The sequence below is a fragment of the Polypterus senegalus genome, chromosome 3, assembly GCF_016835505.1.
Source record: "Polypterus senegalus isolate Bchr_013 chromosome 3, ASM1683550v1, whole genome shotgun sequence".
NCBI classification, from domain to species: domain Eukaryota; kingdom Metazoa; phylum Chordata; class Cladistia; order Polypteriformes; family Polypteridae; genus Polypterus; species Polypterus senegalus.
In genome coordinates, this window is record NC_053156.1 from 237,814,861 (window position 1) to 237,830,900 (window position 16,040).

General features: G+C 37.3%; 1 protein-coding gene across 3 annotated transcripts in view; it reads right to left on the reverse strand.

Annotated features, from left to right (window-relative positions):
* ahctf1 (AT hook containing transcription factor 1) overlaps positions 1–16,040 on the reverse strand; it is a 141,742-nt gene that overhangs the window by 98,410 nt on the left and 27,292 nt on the right. For all 3 annotated transcript variants that reach the window (XM_039748808.1, XM_039748807.1, XM_039748806.1), the window contains exons 3-5: positions 6,515–6,768; positions 3,385–3,565; positions 1,270–1,477 (exon numbers count right to left, since the gene is read on the reverse strand). In XM_039748808.1, the coding sequence (XP_039604742.1) occupies positions 1,270–1,477; positions 3,385–3,565; positions 6,515–6,768 (643 nt within the window). The remainder of the gene's footprint in view (positions 1–1,269; positions 1,478–3,384; positions 3,566–6,514; positions 6,769–16,040) is intronic.

Consider the following 16,040-nt stretch of genomic DNA (forward strand, 5'->3'; position numbering starts at 1 on the left):
CCTTTTAAAACCAAAGTTATCTCCAGACAACAGACACGGCTCCTTTTTTCGGCAAAAGTTCTTCTGTATCATCATGTTCAACTTTATCGTCTGCTACAGCTTCAGTTTCTGAATGTTCTCTGTCCATTTTCACCGCTCAATACCTCCACTAACGCATGTACAGTGATCCCTTGCTATATCGCGCTTTGACTTTCGCGGTTTCACTCTATCGCGGATTTTAAATGTAAGCATATCTAAATATATATCATGGATTTTTCACTAGTTTGCGGATTTCTGCGGACAATGGGACTTTTAATTTATGGTACACTCTTTCTCAGTTGCTTTGCCCAGTTGATTTCATACAAGGCACGCTATTGCAAGATGGCTGAGAAGCTACCCAATCAGAGCATGTATTACATATTAAATAAAACTCCTCAATGATGTACAATATGCTTCCCGTGCGGTGCTTTGCATACTTGAAAGCCCAAACAGCACGTATTGATTTTTGATTATTTGCTTGTCTCTGTCTCTCTCGCTCTGACACTCTCAGCTCCTGACGGAGGGGGTGTGAGTAAAGGGGCTGTTCGCAAACTGGCCTAGAGGATACGGACGTTCCTCTAAAAAATGCTGAAAGATTACCTTCACAATGCTGCCTTCCTTGCAGCTGCTTTAACTGGTGGTGCCTCACATACTTAAAAGCACAAACAGCCCCATTGATCTTTGATTGTTTGCTTTTCTCGCTCTCTCTCTCTCTGACATTCTCTGCTCCTGACGTGCACTTCTTTGAAGAGGAAGATATGTTTGCATTTTTTTAATTGTGAGACAGAACTGTCATCTCTGTCTTGTCATGGAGCATAGTTTAAACCTTTGACTAAAGGGTGTTATTTCATGTCTAGAGGGCTTTAATAATGTAAGAAAATGTATTTAGAAGGTCGTAAACAGGTTTTCTATACTCTAACTGCAAAAATATTCGATTTATAAATAAAGAATCCTACTTTGCGGAAATTCATTTATCGCGGCAGAGTCTGGAACGGATTAACCGCGATAAACAAGGGTTGACTGTACTCCACTGCATGTGTGTTTAGCGGTGTAGCAGTGAAAATTGTCCCCCCCTTAAACAGTTTCCCACTGTGCCAGTTTCAAAACGTTGTTTAGGCTATTTAAACCGGTATTGCGGTATAAGAAAAATCCATATCATAAAAATAAAAAACGGTTTTCGGTATGAACCGGTATACCTCCCAGCACTAAATAAAGATATTACACCTTTTTAAAATAAAAGAAATAACATACTCTTTTTTTAGCGTTTTCATGTTCCAGAGTTGAAGGTAACCATCCGAAAATCCTACTGCCAACTGATTTGTCCTTGATATATATTGTAGTGCTGTCGCACTCGTGCCAGATGGACTCTGTAATTGAAGGCATAGGTGTCTTCCTTCTCTCGTCACAGTCTCACGAATACGTGGGATCTCAGCAGGAGATTTATTGACGACTTCAAGATCTTAAAGAAAGGCAAAAAAAATTAATACATATAAAAATTTACATTTACAGTACACTGTGCCAGCAAGGGTATCAATTATGCAAAGACTAAACATGAAACTCATACTGTTATTTACTTTGATAAAATTACAGTATTGTGATATCAGCAAGAATTAAGATTTAGCATCAGTAATGTTAAAAGCTATTTAAATACATATATATATTAAAATGCAAAATAATTTAAACATTATTTAATTGATTAAATACAAATTATTTACTATTACTATTTCAACCACACATACAACCTAAAATGTGATGTTTTAGTAGACAATACTGTACAGTGAAATATAGAAAGCCATTAATAAAGAGTGTAGTTTTTCATGCCAATTAGTTTTACAAGCACAATATAAAATACTGGAGAAACTTGTATTACATTATTAGACAGATAAAATAATAGTTCAAGAAAGGTACAAAAACAGCCTGGAAAGACTGAAGTACAACAAAAGCCTAGAGTATAAGGGAGTGCTTATAATAAAAATGTAATCTGATGTAATACACTTGAAGATTCAAGGTGTGGGTTGGGATACAGATATGAGGTCAGCCAATAGCTTTTGTAAGTCTCTTGACAGCAAACAGTTCTTGCCTAATCATACGACACTGATACAGAATCTGAAAAGAGTACTATATTGCACAAGTGTGCACAAATGAAACATACACCGCAGGAGTTTTTGAAACTTTTTTGTACTAGCTGTTGTCTAAGACCATACTGGGTTTATTTTCCCCCTTCTGCTTTGATCTGCACCAAAAAAAAAAAAAAAAAAACACAAGCCAAAAACTGTAGAGTTTTTCCAATACTCATTTGATTAATTTAGGTTAAACTAAGGGGAGACTATTTAAATGAGGACATCTTTGAAGGCAATTCATTAATAATCTAATTCACATATAGTTTGAGGTAAATTGTACTGATACAGTCAATGCATGTCTTGTTTATTGCTAAAAATCTGTTACCATTGTGGTCATGCCTAGATGCACCATTTCAACTCCTTGTCACTTTCATGTAATACATATTCAGAGATTATGAGCCTCATCTGAACAAAATAAAATTACAAATATTGTGATTAAAACACCTTTAGATAAAAAAAAAAAAAAAAAATCAACAAAAGTTTTCAAAATGTTTATAGGGTGCTCTGGAAACTGTATCAGTAATACATACAATCACAAAGCGCTTTCAGAATGTTATGTTGTATTAAAGCGCTTTCAGAATGTTATGTTGTATTAAATAACAAACATCAGTTTCAGAGTTAAAAGATTTTTAAGTGACCACTGTGAGAAAAATACATAGTTTTCACATATTCTGCCAGTTTTGTTTACAATCCACTTCAATGAACACACTGTATTTGCATTAAAAACTGAATTTTGCCGGAACAGATAAGGGCATTGTGAAGACATACAACTAGCCCTGAAACTGGAAGAAATTTTTAATTTCTGTGCTCAGGCTCAAGTCTTGTTAAACTAGCCAGATGTTGATCTCCAGCTGTGTCTAATTTATTGGCAACACAAATCAGTACAATGTTAAAGAATGCAATTTAAAATCACCAAAAAAAAAAAAAACGGCAGATAGTGGTAATCAGCTAAGATTAGAAAACCACGGTATCATGCATACTTAATGATTGAAAATACAGCTACAATAAATGTTATTGCATGATTTAATATGATTTTGCATGACAGAACTAAGAACTGTTACTGTTTAAAATTAGATTTTAATTTGCAGGGAAAAAAGGCACTACTTAAACCTTGTGTTAGCTGATTATAAAGCAAATTACTTTTTAGGAAAGTCATGTCATTTAAATTAAAATTTCTTATATAAATATGAAAATAATAATTATTTGAAAAATATTTCATACTTGAATAATAATTGCACTAACTTACCTGAAGCTTCAAGTTCACTCTGACTGCAAGATAAATCATCCAAACAAAGGTCAAGCAGTAAAATATGTCCCACATCAGTGACCACTGCAGCAACTCCAAAAAACCAACGAAGACTTTGGTGCAGATGCTGAGTGCTGGCACTTGCACCACCATGATTTATTATGGGTTCAATACCAACAATCTAGGAAAACATTAAAGACAGTTTTTTTTTTTTAAATAAATGTCAATGCTTTAATATTCAAAACTTTATTGTACTTACGAACTTACATAAAAAACCAGTGACATAAAAATTGTATCTCTTGGATATTAACAAAATGTCAGACTGAAGTAAACACTAAACTAGTTTTACACTAGGAATGGGGGCGGGGGGTTAACAGCTGCTGTGACATCTGTTGCATCAAATTTGTGCTATGTGAAAAATATCCTTTGTATACAATCAGTCCACTTTTCAGTCAATGGAATATGCAATGTAACAAAAGTTCTACATACTTTATAAATGAAACAGCTGTTTCATGGGTTTAATGCTTGTTGGGAAACTAAGTGGAAATGAAAGAAGAAAACAGTCAATAGCTTTGTTAAATATTCATCTCCTAAATACCATATATACAGGAAATTTAGGAAAGAACAATAATACATCTGTCCAGTTCAGTTTTTTGGATAAGGCATCAAACCTTTTATGCAGTTTGTCCTTGTTTGGATCATTTCTAAATATTTCCAAAAATAAATCAACCTTTCTTTATAACAAAATAGTTAAAATAATTCATGAATTAATTAAAGGAAAATGTAACTTAATAACTACTGCATACACAGATGAGCAATATATCAAATTACTGATTTGATATTTAATTGTAATTTTTATTTAATAAAATCAATATGCAAAAGCCACTATTGCGTTGTTTACTAGTTCGTCTGAATATTAAATGAAACCCACAAAATCTCCAGCACTCTTTATAAATGTGTCCATATCAATTCTACCAATGCAACCTGGCGGTGTCATTGAATGAAGGAAAAAAAAAAAAAAAGAGCAAGGATCAGAAGAGCAAGCATTTAGAACTGGTAGGGTTAGCACTGCCGTCTGCAAATGATTCGATTTTTCCAGGATGAAGGGTTGGATAATGGATGGATGGATGACAATTCAAGTAGTATAGTATCTAAAGATAAAACATGTTACTGCATGCAAAAAGGTGATCCTGGCACATTCAGGATCTGTGCTCTTTTGCCAACCTGGCAAAATAGTTTGCTGTTCTGCTGCATAGCATATGAGCAGACAAGCAGCAGGGGAGGGTGGGATCAGAGTTACAGTGACTACCAAACTGCAAAGCACACTTTTGCCTATGCCCAGAAAATACCCATACTTTCTATGACAATGACCTATAATGTTGATCAGCGAAATTTGCCAAAGTGTTTGTTGCTTAGGCAAATCATTTTACTCCAAATGATCCACGAGGCTAACATGATAACACAGAGCTGTAGCAACTATACACAAAACCTGCCTACTATGAGATTGTTGTTTACTTGGCCATTGCTGTGTTGCAAGCCCATGGGGGTTGGGGGGGAAGCTGTTTCAGCTACTGAGATGTGCTGAAACCCAACCTTCCCATACTGCCCAACGAACAGTGCTGGATAATAATTTTCCCTCTCTCTTATTGCACTCCTTTCTTTAATTCACAGTTGTTTCAACCTCTGGGATCTTCGATTGTCATATGAGGGCCATCATTGAACCTAAAAGTGTAAATATTGTCCTGAAGCCACAAAGGTTGAGAAACATTGCCGGAGTTCCATCCTGCAGGCGTTTACAAAAAAAAACAAAAGCAAAAACTTAAGAGTATTATTAGTACTACCAAGGGATATATACAGTAATACTGATCACCCTGATTGCAACACAGCACCATATATTTTGTTATGCATGCAAATTAGCCATGTACTCAGCAACATCTTAAAACAATCCTTAACAGCCATTCCCCTCCCCCTCTCCAAATCAAAAAACACAGGATATGCTGTGAAATAATAAAAACAAAGGTTTCATTACTGTTTATAATGCATTTCCTGTTTCTTGATGGAAGAAGAAAGCTCGAAGCATCTACACAGATATACGAGAAATGAAAAAAGACGTTCTGCTTTGCCGAGGCTATGACATCAAACAATGGAACCAGCCACTCCCATGCTGTCCTTTCACGGTATTGCTAATACATGCTCCAATACGTGCTATATTTTATTTACTTACTGCTGGTTTCTGATCATTTGTTGTATTTATGACATTTGTTGTCTGTGTTTTTCGTTGTTTAAAGTTACGGTAGTGCAGTGGTTAGAAATGTTGCTAAACAACTCAAACATATATATGTCTACAATAATTGACTGCAAGTCTAGCCTGAATGATTAAGTTATTATGTTGTGTTATCTCATATCATATACTGTTCTGTTTTGTCCTTATGTACTTACTGTACTTTGTGTCTTGCCACTTTAAGAACAGTGTCAATGATCAAAAGCCTTTATTTTATATTATTAACGTGAGAAAATATACTAAGTTTATGGTATACTGTAAATGGTGTTGACCGTCAATCTTTAAGGTGTTTTGAAAACATATTGTGATACATCGAATATTGTATTTTTACTCAAAATAATCTGATTATCAATTTAGGTTCCTATCACCCATCTCTATGCATACACACTATTAAGTGAAGTGTTTTTATTAAATGCATCAATAATAAACTGCTAAACTGGAAGAATCCTAACTTTCCTCTTTTAAGTCAGTGGGAAACTGATGTGTTATACTATTTGAAATTGGAAAAATTAAATACTCAGAGGATCTGTACAGATTTTTCAAAACATGGCAGGATCTAATTAATAATATTTTAGAATAAGCTCTCAAAGCACAGAGGAAGCAATTATTTCTGCATTTCGTTTTCTTCTCCATTCATCTCTATTGGCCTGTCAAACTCATCAATTTAGGTATGCTTACAAGCCTTAAGCTTTACCCCATTGGCCATGCGCTCTCTCTCTCTCTCTCTCAGGGGTGGGGTCGACTTGTTCTTAATCCTATTTTTTGTAAAAAGTGATTGATTTGTATGGAATGGTTACAATAAAATTAATAAAATAATAATAATAATAACAAGTTTCAACAAATACTTACCCTCCCTGGTACAACTACTGCTTTCACAACCCGTGATATACCGAGATCATATAGACAGAGCATGCTACCCTCCGGTTCCTCCAAGCCCACAAGTAAGCCTGTCCTCTTGTGCCAGCAGAACTCTTTCACTGTTAAAACATTTGGAGGGTTCTCACTGATTCCACTAAAGCGATATGCAGAAAGCCGTTCTCCTGTGACAGAACTGACCACCTCTAACTGAGGACCACATGCTAACCAGGCCAGACCATTTTTTTCTGGAAAAGAAAAACAGAAACATTAAATGAAGGCAAGATAATGACTGTTACTAAATTGTTCCCCAAGATAAATTTTTATAGCAAATTTCAGGGATGTAAATGTATGCATTGATAAAATAATCCTGAAAATAATGACAAGCAAAAGGGAAAACAGAATACTAATTTTTTACTGTGTAATAGTATTTTAAGATATGCAGATCAGAAAAAACTGCTAGATCAAAATTTCTGATGAATGATTTAATACCTTTAGAGCTAAAAGGACTTTTAGCTACTTTAAAGTTCAATATTTTTTAAGCTGAATTTACATTTCTCCCCTCAAACAGTAAGTTTAACTTCAAAGTAAAGCAACAGTCAGTAAAACCAGCATGCTACGGACAAGTGTAAAACAACATTTATCAAGTTGATCAGTTTCAAAAAACATATCTGCATTTTGGATGTTGCTTATAATGAAAAAACAAGATATAAAAAAGGTACATATTTTACTGCACCTTTTTAACACTATACTTTCCAAGAGAAGGATGCCTGTTCCAAGCTACTAGTGTGAGTGTACTTCCAGATTTTTCTTTTCATTGTTGAAGAAATAGGAATCTGCCTCAACAGCAATTTGTGTAAAACAAGATCATTTTTCTGTCTAGTTCCCTTGTTTACAGTTTCTTTGACAAGAATCTTTAAAATGAGAATATAAAATATATTGTGAAAGAAAACACTCCCCATTTAAATGCAATTAATAATCCTGTATAGTTGAAGGGGGGCAGGTGACAAAAAAAAAATACATAAAATGACTGTATACTTAATTACTCATTTTGCCTCATTGAATCTGAAGATTACAGAAAGTTATAAACCACCATAAGCAAAAATGGGTGAAAGTTAGGAACCAATTAACCTAAAGTTCATGTCTATGGGTTGTGGGAATAAAACCTGAATGCACTGAAAAGGATCCATACAGCATTAGAGGCACTTTGTGTCTCCAATAATAAAATCAAGAACATGTAAAATAACCTTAAATTGGGTTAATACAAACTGAAACAACTAATAATATACAGAAGAGGAGAAAGTATTGTTTGGTTGGATTATAGGCATGTAGGTCATCACATACATACACTTAATCACTACCCATTTATAATTTTGTGACAAGTAAAACCACCTTTTAACCCTTTCTCAGTTCAACTATTTAACTAAAAGAGAGGGTGGTGGTAGTGCTGTTGGCAATTTTAGTTTAAACTCTCAAGTTTCTCTTGCTTGATGTACTTGAATTAGTTAAAAATAAAAATCAAATCAATGTTTTTCAGTTCAATATTTTAGTCATTACAGTACATTACCAGCACAACAGCCAACTTCTTCTCTCCACTATAACTACAGGTCTCTTGAATTACCAGCCTATAGGAGTCATTTCCTCCATATGTGTTGTGGTAGCCCTCTTAGGGCCGATTTATACTTCACGCTCAGAACGCGTACGTGCCCGCATAATGGCTGCCACGTGTTCCCAGCGTTCATTTCACGCGTCCTCTGAGCAGGTCCTCAGAAATTAATGCGACACATGTGCGAATTGCAGTACCAGCAAAAAGTCAGGGGGCGCAGTGTGCTAAAAGTCGGAACATGACGTCAGCGTCTCTGTTTACTATCTACATGTGACAGAAAGCCTCTATGGAGATCCTTCGGGGATCGATGTGCACGCTTTGCTGTATGATGAATGGTTCAAAGTTGTGAAGCAAAATGCCGACATACAGATGCATTCGTGGTGCTTATATATTCAAGCGTCGCATATTCCCGATTGTAATGACACGATACGTTTTAAAAGTCTCACATACCATCTTTTGTGCCGTCTATTTTTTTACTTTACCTGCTGTCAGGTCCAAGAAGCTCGTAGCGATTAAAACCTGGGATGACAGTTACGATGGTCTGCTTTAATAATAAAGTAAACTACGAGGTTAAAGTGGACATTTCGAGATTAAAGCCGAAATTTCCGCTTTAATCACAAAATACACGTTTTCACCGTGTCTTTTATTTTTTTCTCAGTGGCCCAAATACAGCGCTACACATTATGTTGCCGATGTGAAGTAGACGGCACAAAAGATGGTATGTGAGACTTTTAAAAAATTTTGGTGTCATTACGATCGGGAATATTGGACACTTGAATATAAAAGCACCACAAGTGCATCTGTATGTCGGCATTTTGCTTCTCCACATCGAAGCATTCATCCCGTAGGATCTGCATAGAGGCTTTCTGTCACATGTAGATAGTTCCCGAACGTAATGACACGATACATTTTAAAAGTCTCACATACCATCTTTTGTGTCTTTTTTATTTTTTTATTTTTGCAACTTAACAGCAGCAACATGATGTATAGAGTTATATTTGAGCCACAGAGAAAAAAATAAAGGACACGGTGAAAACGTGTATTTTGTGATTAAAGTGGAAATTTCGGCTTTAATCTCGAAATGTCCACTTTAACCTCATAGTTTACTTTATCATTAAAGCAGACCGTCATAAACGTAATCCCAGTTTTTAATTGCTACGAGCTTCTTGGACCTGACAGCAGCGCAAAGCAGCAATAGATCGCCACACAGAACAAATTAAATGTATGAGATTCCAACTCTCTGCACATTTAGAATCTTTAGATTTATACTTGATATCACTTTCATGATGAAATGCATTAAAGTGTGTATGTTACATTTTACATATAATTTCGTTTAAATAATGAATACTGTTAATTACACACATGGGGGAATAATTACACACATGGGGGTGTCACGGTGGTGGAGCGATAGCACCGCTGTCTCACAGGGAGTTATGTTGCTGGTATATCCTGCTTGTATTCCACACTGAGCTCCGGTTTCCTTCCAAAGATATGCAGACTTGGGGATTTGTTGCCGCTAAAATGACGCTAGTGTATGTGTGTTCTTGTATTCACCTTGCGATGAGCTGAGGCCTCGTCAAAGGACTGTTTCTCACTCGTGCCCAATGCTTGCTGGAATGGACACATCACTGGATTGATGGATTTAACCAATAAACTTCCTTTTTTAGAGATATTGTGGTAAGGTGTCATCAGAATTTAATAGGTGTTCTAGGCAATTCACAACACAGAGAAGCCGAACATGTTCTCACCGTGATAATATCTCGCACTGCCACCTGGTGGATTCCTCCAGATTTACGTAAAGTATGCGCGCAAGTATGAACACTACAATGCTTGCATAGCAGGAGCGTCCGCTGCAGCATGCGTCGCGTGAAGTATAACTCCGGCCTTACTGCTTATTCAAGCTATCTTGCCACCACTGCAGTGTAAGCAGGTATGATGGGCAAACCCAGCATATTCTGCCCACAGCTAATCACACTCTCTAATGGGATATACAACAATAAGCACGCCTTGTCCGGTCCATGCTGAAGCAGGGTGAGAAATACAGTGGAGCTGTCTGTTTGGGACAGGTTTTATCTTCCGTCTCATGCTTTTCTGCACTGGTTACATTGGGCCGTTTATATTTTAAGTGCTGAAGCAAACTGCATGTATTGTCACTTTTAATTAGTATTAGTATTGTGTTGTTATCCACCAGGATCTGTTCAGCTCCAGCATGACAAAATAATTCACCACCCTGCATACAACTAAGTTCATGGTACTATCACCAACCAAACAGGAAAATGTAGTAGCCACCCTTGGCACCCTGTTTTCATCGCCATTCCTCACCCTTCTACATTTTGGTTGTGGTTTTGCATTGAGAGTGGGCTGATGGAACTCATCAGTGCCCAGAACCCTTCCAACTCCACACCCACAGTGCTCTAAACAATGCTACTTGCATGCTTCTTTTCAGGACTCTGTTCTTGAGTCAACCTTGCTTGTATAAGATTTCTGGCCAGACTGTTATATGTTTTGACTGAAGGAGTTTGTGAATGTTCCAATGTACCATTTGGTAAAAAATAAATAATTTTCATGTTTGAAAGACATTAAATAATAATAATTCGCTTTTAAACATTAATTGTATTTGAACGATTTAATAATAAAAAAAAGCTTTTCTAAACCTTCTAATACATAATAGGGTACCGTAAGTTATCTAGATAAGTAAAAGCCCAAGCTCCATGCATACTTCGGTAACTTCTAAACACCCACATGCCAAACGAACCATGTGTGCAAAGCCTATACTACAGACATGGCTGTCTTATGAAAAAGACCTGCAGGAGTACAATAAATGATTCACATTCAGGAGAAAGGGGCATCAACGAATGTGGTATATAGCAAATTGTTGACTTATGAAATAGGAAACCTCAAACGTTTCACACACATTAATCAAAACTGCATTTAAAAGCAAGGCACGTTTTAAACTTAGAAGGGAAAGCTACTATAAGAGAGAGCACAGATGCTTTAAACAGAGGAGGATGCGTTGTGTAAGTTTAAGGTTCTCCCAAATTTTTCAGGTGTCTGACACGAGACAGACAGAGAGAGAGAAACCATACAATGTTTAAATAGTACTAAGTCTGAAACTTTAAATCAGTCATTCTTTTCCTCTCAGAAAAAGCAAAAACACTGACTTCTATGCATGACAAAAAAATATGTGCTAAAGAAAAGAGAGGTTGTATAAATAAGATACCTTTGAAAAACTGGAACATCTAATAACTAACAGACCTTCCATATTTATACTTTGCAAATACTTCCATATTTATACATATGTTAGTTAAATCTACAGCAAAGAACTGTTTATTATCAGTAATCAAACTGTAATTAAGTGCTCAGAACTTGTCAGCTGGTAGTCAGATTTTGCAAAAGATTTTTTATCTCCCATTTCATTCATAGGCATGTTAACCCACTTCTCAGTCTCTGCCAGTCTGGTAAATCTTCTGTTGGCAGTGGATATATTGGGTGGCCCTTCATCTGCCATGAAGCAGTCTATGTAATAATACCTGTCCTCTTGGTGGATGTCTTTCCTCTCTGTGTGGGACAGCATGCAGAGCAGGCACAATTCAGGCCATACAAATATAGTATTGTACAAAAGCTTGCTGCTAACTTTTAAGTTTAGCTAATTATAATAATTAATTACATTTATATAACACTTTTCTCATTACATAGAAGGAGGGTTACCACTCCCAATGTGTAGCACCCACAATGCAACAACCAGGGCTGTGGAGTCAGTAAATAAATCTTTCGACTTCAACTCCTTAGTTTCCGGTACTTCTGACTCCGACTCCCTGGTATTTAATATGCTAATATATTTTCCATTTTGATTGAAGGAAGGCAACATACACGTCATTTAACCATAGAACTACTGGCTAGGAAGCTGACTGTCTACCATATTGGCCAGTTTAAACAAAAGACAAGAACCTCTGAACACACATCAGGCCATAGAATAGACCTCCAACTACATCGTTACACATGTTTACACTCAAATTAACTTGTTAAACACATTATATCTGAAATAAAATAAAAACACTTTTTGTAATGTACCATAATGCAGATTACAATATGTGAATGTCAGGTTGTATAATAGCTCAGCTGAACTTCACACTAGTAGTAAAACAACTATGCACTGGGCTTTATACTTACATCAGAAGTACTTAATTAGGACTATTGTTTGTGAAATGGAACATTTGAACTTGCTATATTTTGTTTTTCATTACAATTTAAATTTATTAGGAGTCGGTACATTTTTGCTGACGCAGATCCCAACTCCTGATACCCGAAACTGTCTCCAACTCCGAGTCCACAGCCCTGGCAACAACAGCCATTACTGTGCCAGTATGCTCACCCCACATTCACTTTTAGGTGATGAACAGGTGAGAGAGATGGCCAATTTTACACAGGGGTTGATTAAGGGGCCAGAATGGACAAGGCTGTGATGGGCAGTATAGCCAGGACATCAGGATACACCCTACTCTTTTCAAAAGATGCCCAGGGATCTTTAAGGACCACAGAATTTTACAAGTTATCCAAAGGACGACACCATATTTATCACACAGTATTCCCGTTACTGCACTGGGGCATTGGGATCCACACACAGGTCACAGGGAACATGTCCCCTGTTGCCTTCATCAGTACCTCTTCCAGCAGCAATCCTAGCTGTTCCTAGAAGGTCTCCTATGCAAGTACTGGCCAAACCCAAACATGATTAGCTTCTGGTGGATGACCTGTTATGAAGTGCAGGTAGTATGGCTGCCTGAGATCACTAACATGACCTGATAACAGCTCTCAGAAGCCAGTGGTGTTTGTGCCTCTTATGCCACAATACAACCTCTAGAAATTTGGAGGATAGGTTGAAAATTCTTTGACTCACCCTGTAGCTGAAGTTTTTCATTGTGCTTGGTATACAAATCCTTACTTTAGTCCAGTGTTAGGAATACAGTGTTAAGCCACGTCTGATATTTGTCTAGTGCAGGCATGTGAAACACGCGCCCCCGGGCCGCATTTGGCCCGCAACAGAAATCTGTGCGGCCCGCATGACAGACCCTAGTTAGCACTAAACTTGTACAAAATGATTACTATCATTTGTGATTGAATCATCCTGCATCTTCGGCATTACATATTGACTTTTCTTACTTCTGCCTTCTGACAAAAGTACGTTTTCCCATGGCATTAAGGTACTGGAAACATCATCTGCTAGTATAGTTGCAGCCACGAAGTCGCAACTGAAGTGCTAGGCTGCTGTCTCTGCCCTCTACTGGGCCGCAAGAGAACTGCCAACAACGGAGATTCACTCAGTGAAGGGCTACAGCAAAAAAGATTGCCCCTTCACTGAGGACACTTTTCAGAATGCTAGGCGGGCGGGGCTTTGCAGCGGCACAGAGAGAGGAGAGACCGCGGTGAGAGAGTATTACAACAAAGTATTTTTATGTTTCTGACAGTTTCCCCATATGACACACGAGTCCAAAGAAATCTCGTTACTACGAAGTACATTCAGCAGCAGATGCTTTCATTACAACGAAGTGACTGTGAAATGCTTGAATGAATCATCCACAGATCAGTTTGTTCTGTGGTTACAGCTCAGTTGTGGACATTTGCACATTGATCCCCAAACATAAACATTGAAAAAAAATGTTCTTTCTTCGAACATTTCTCGTACTGTTTTTTTGCTGTTTTTGTTTTGTGTGATTTTAAGTGATACATTTTCCTTATTGCTCATCATCATTTGAAAAACATCCATTGGAATTTAACTCATCGTCACCCTTCTATAGAAACGGCATACTTACTATATGCAAAAGAAGAAGAAAAATCTCTGGTTGCAAATGTATGCGAACTGCTGCATTTGAAGACGCCGAAAAAGCCGTTTTTATGTGGTTGCAGTGATGCTTGTTCAAGAAACATTCCTATTAATGCGGCACTCTTTCAAGAAAATATGTGGTTTTTAAACTCTCTTGGGACCCGGACAGACAATCTCACACGTGGCAATAGCGCTTCAGGACGCACTTCAGCGTGTCGTTCCCGTTGGGTGGGGTGGATCCCAGATCCCAAAAGAGTTCAGAAACCTCACAATATGAAGAAGAAAAAAAGGATAACTGTGCGGACTACAACATACTTCCGCATTTAGATAATGTTCACGTTGAATTCCTCCCACCCAATTGCACGGCAGTGCTTCAGCCATTGGATTTGGGCATCATTCGCACCCCGACAGTGTATTATCGCAAGGAAATGCTGAGAAAAATTCTCATCAGCATAACTTGTAGGTAGAAGATTAAGCTAACACGAAAGAAGCTATTGAAGCTGCTTCAATTTCCAACATCCTATCTTTGTGATGCACGTTTTCTGCAGTGACAGCAACCAAAACGAGATTACAGAGTAGCCTGAACATAAGCAACACACTTCACGTGTCACTGTCTTCCATCCTCCCCAGATGGGATCGTCTGGTTAAAGGAAAACAAGCTCAGGGCTCTCACTGATTCTGCAATATGGTAAGCTGTATAATTTCTATTACTATATTATAACTTAATAATAATAGAAATGTAATGTAAATTGTGTATAAAACTGCCTTACGAGCCCTCCTATAATCACCCCACAAACTCCAACCTCCAACAACCCACCCGCCCTGGAAAAATTTGCTTCTAGTAAAGCGGTCCTTGGTGTCAAAAAGGTTGCGGACCACTGGGCTACACTACTGGCTGGGCTGCTGAGACTGGCCACTGGGCAGAACTGACCATCACGAGTAGTAATAGCTCGCATATTTTCACGTTGTTTTTTTTTTGCTATAGTTTTATGTAATTTTGTGCTAGTATTGTAATGAACAGTTAGTGCAGACTACAGCTGAATATCTGAAGTGGACGCGAGAAGTCGGGGAGTTGTTTTTTAACAGATTTTTGTGATTTTGAGTTTGTATAATTAATGTAAGTCAGGGGGGCTTTTTGCATATCAGCTTATTTTACAATATTAAATTTGAAGTAAACTTAGTAAAGTAAAATTAGATTTTTGGAGGATTTGTTTTCCAACATGTATGACTGAGCAATGAATTCAGTGAGTGTTTTCGCGATTTCAGTTCACACAAACAGGACTTTGTACTCGTTGAGAATGCGCCTGAGAATATCCAAATGGAATTGTTTGAACTGCAGTCAGATTCTATTCTGATGGCAAAATACAACAACAATTACTTAGTACATTTTCTTAAATATTTCACTTAAGCTGGTACTTAAGTCTTCAACCTGCCTCAAGAATGATTTAAGATAAAAAAAAGAGGTAGGGGAAGTGACAGCGAAGGGATGAGAACGGCGCCCGTACGCATGTGCTGCACGGCTGCCCTGCTGCCAAGAGTAGATTCTACAATAACAAAAAATAAAAATTAAAAGCGTTATAACCTTGGAGGCCAATCATCACCCCAAAAGTGGAGAGTAGACGTCACGTAGTATATGTGTACCAAGTTTCAGGTCAATAGGTGAAACGGTTTGCAAGCTACAAGTGATTTAAAATCCTGAACAGACAAACAGCCAGCCACGGTAGCGTATTATATAAGAAGATAATCCCGATACTTCTCTGAGCAGATATTCGTCATCATGGCCCCACTCATTACCGTTCTGTGAGATGGTAGTCATCTACAAAACAAAAATTGCTAGCACCAAAACGTCTTGCGCTGGATCTATAATATCGTTTTCCTGCAGTCTTGTGGAAAGGCTTAATGTCTTAAAAACGGCAGACTAAATTACCTAAAAATTAGCTTTCCCAGTAGCCAGCTGAATTAAATAGTACACAGAAGTACTGTGACACCAGCATTCATCACTGACTAAAACCTGCTAAGGAAAGGCTGCATTCGTGGTTCATGTATTACTTACAATAGCAAATAAATTGCCATGTCTTTTCTAAGTCAAAACA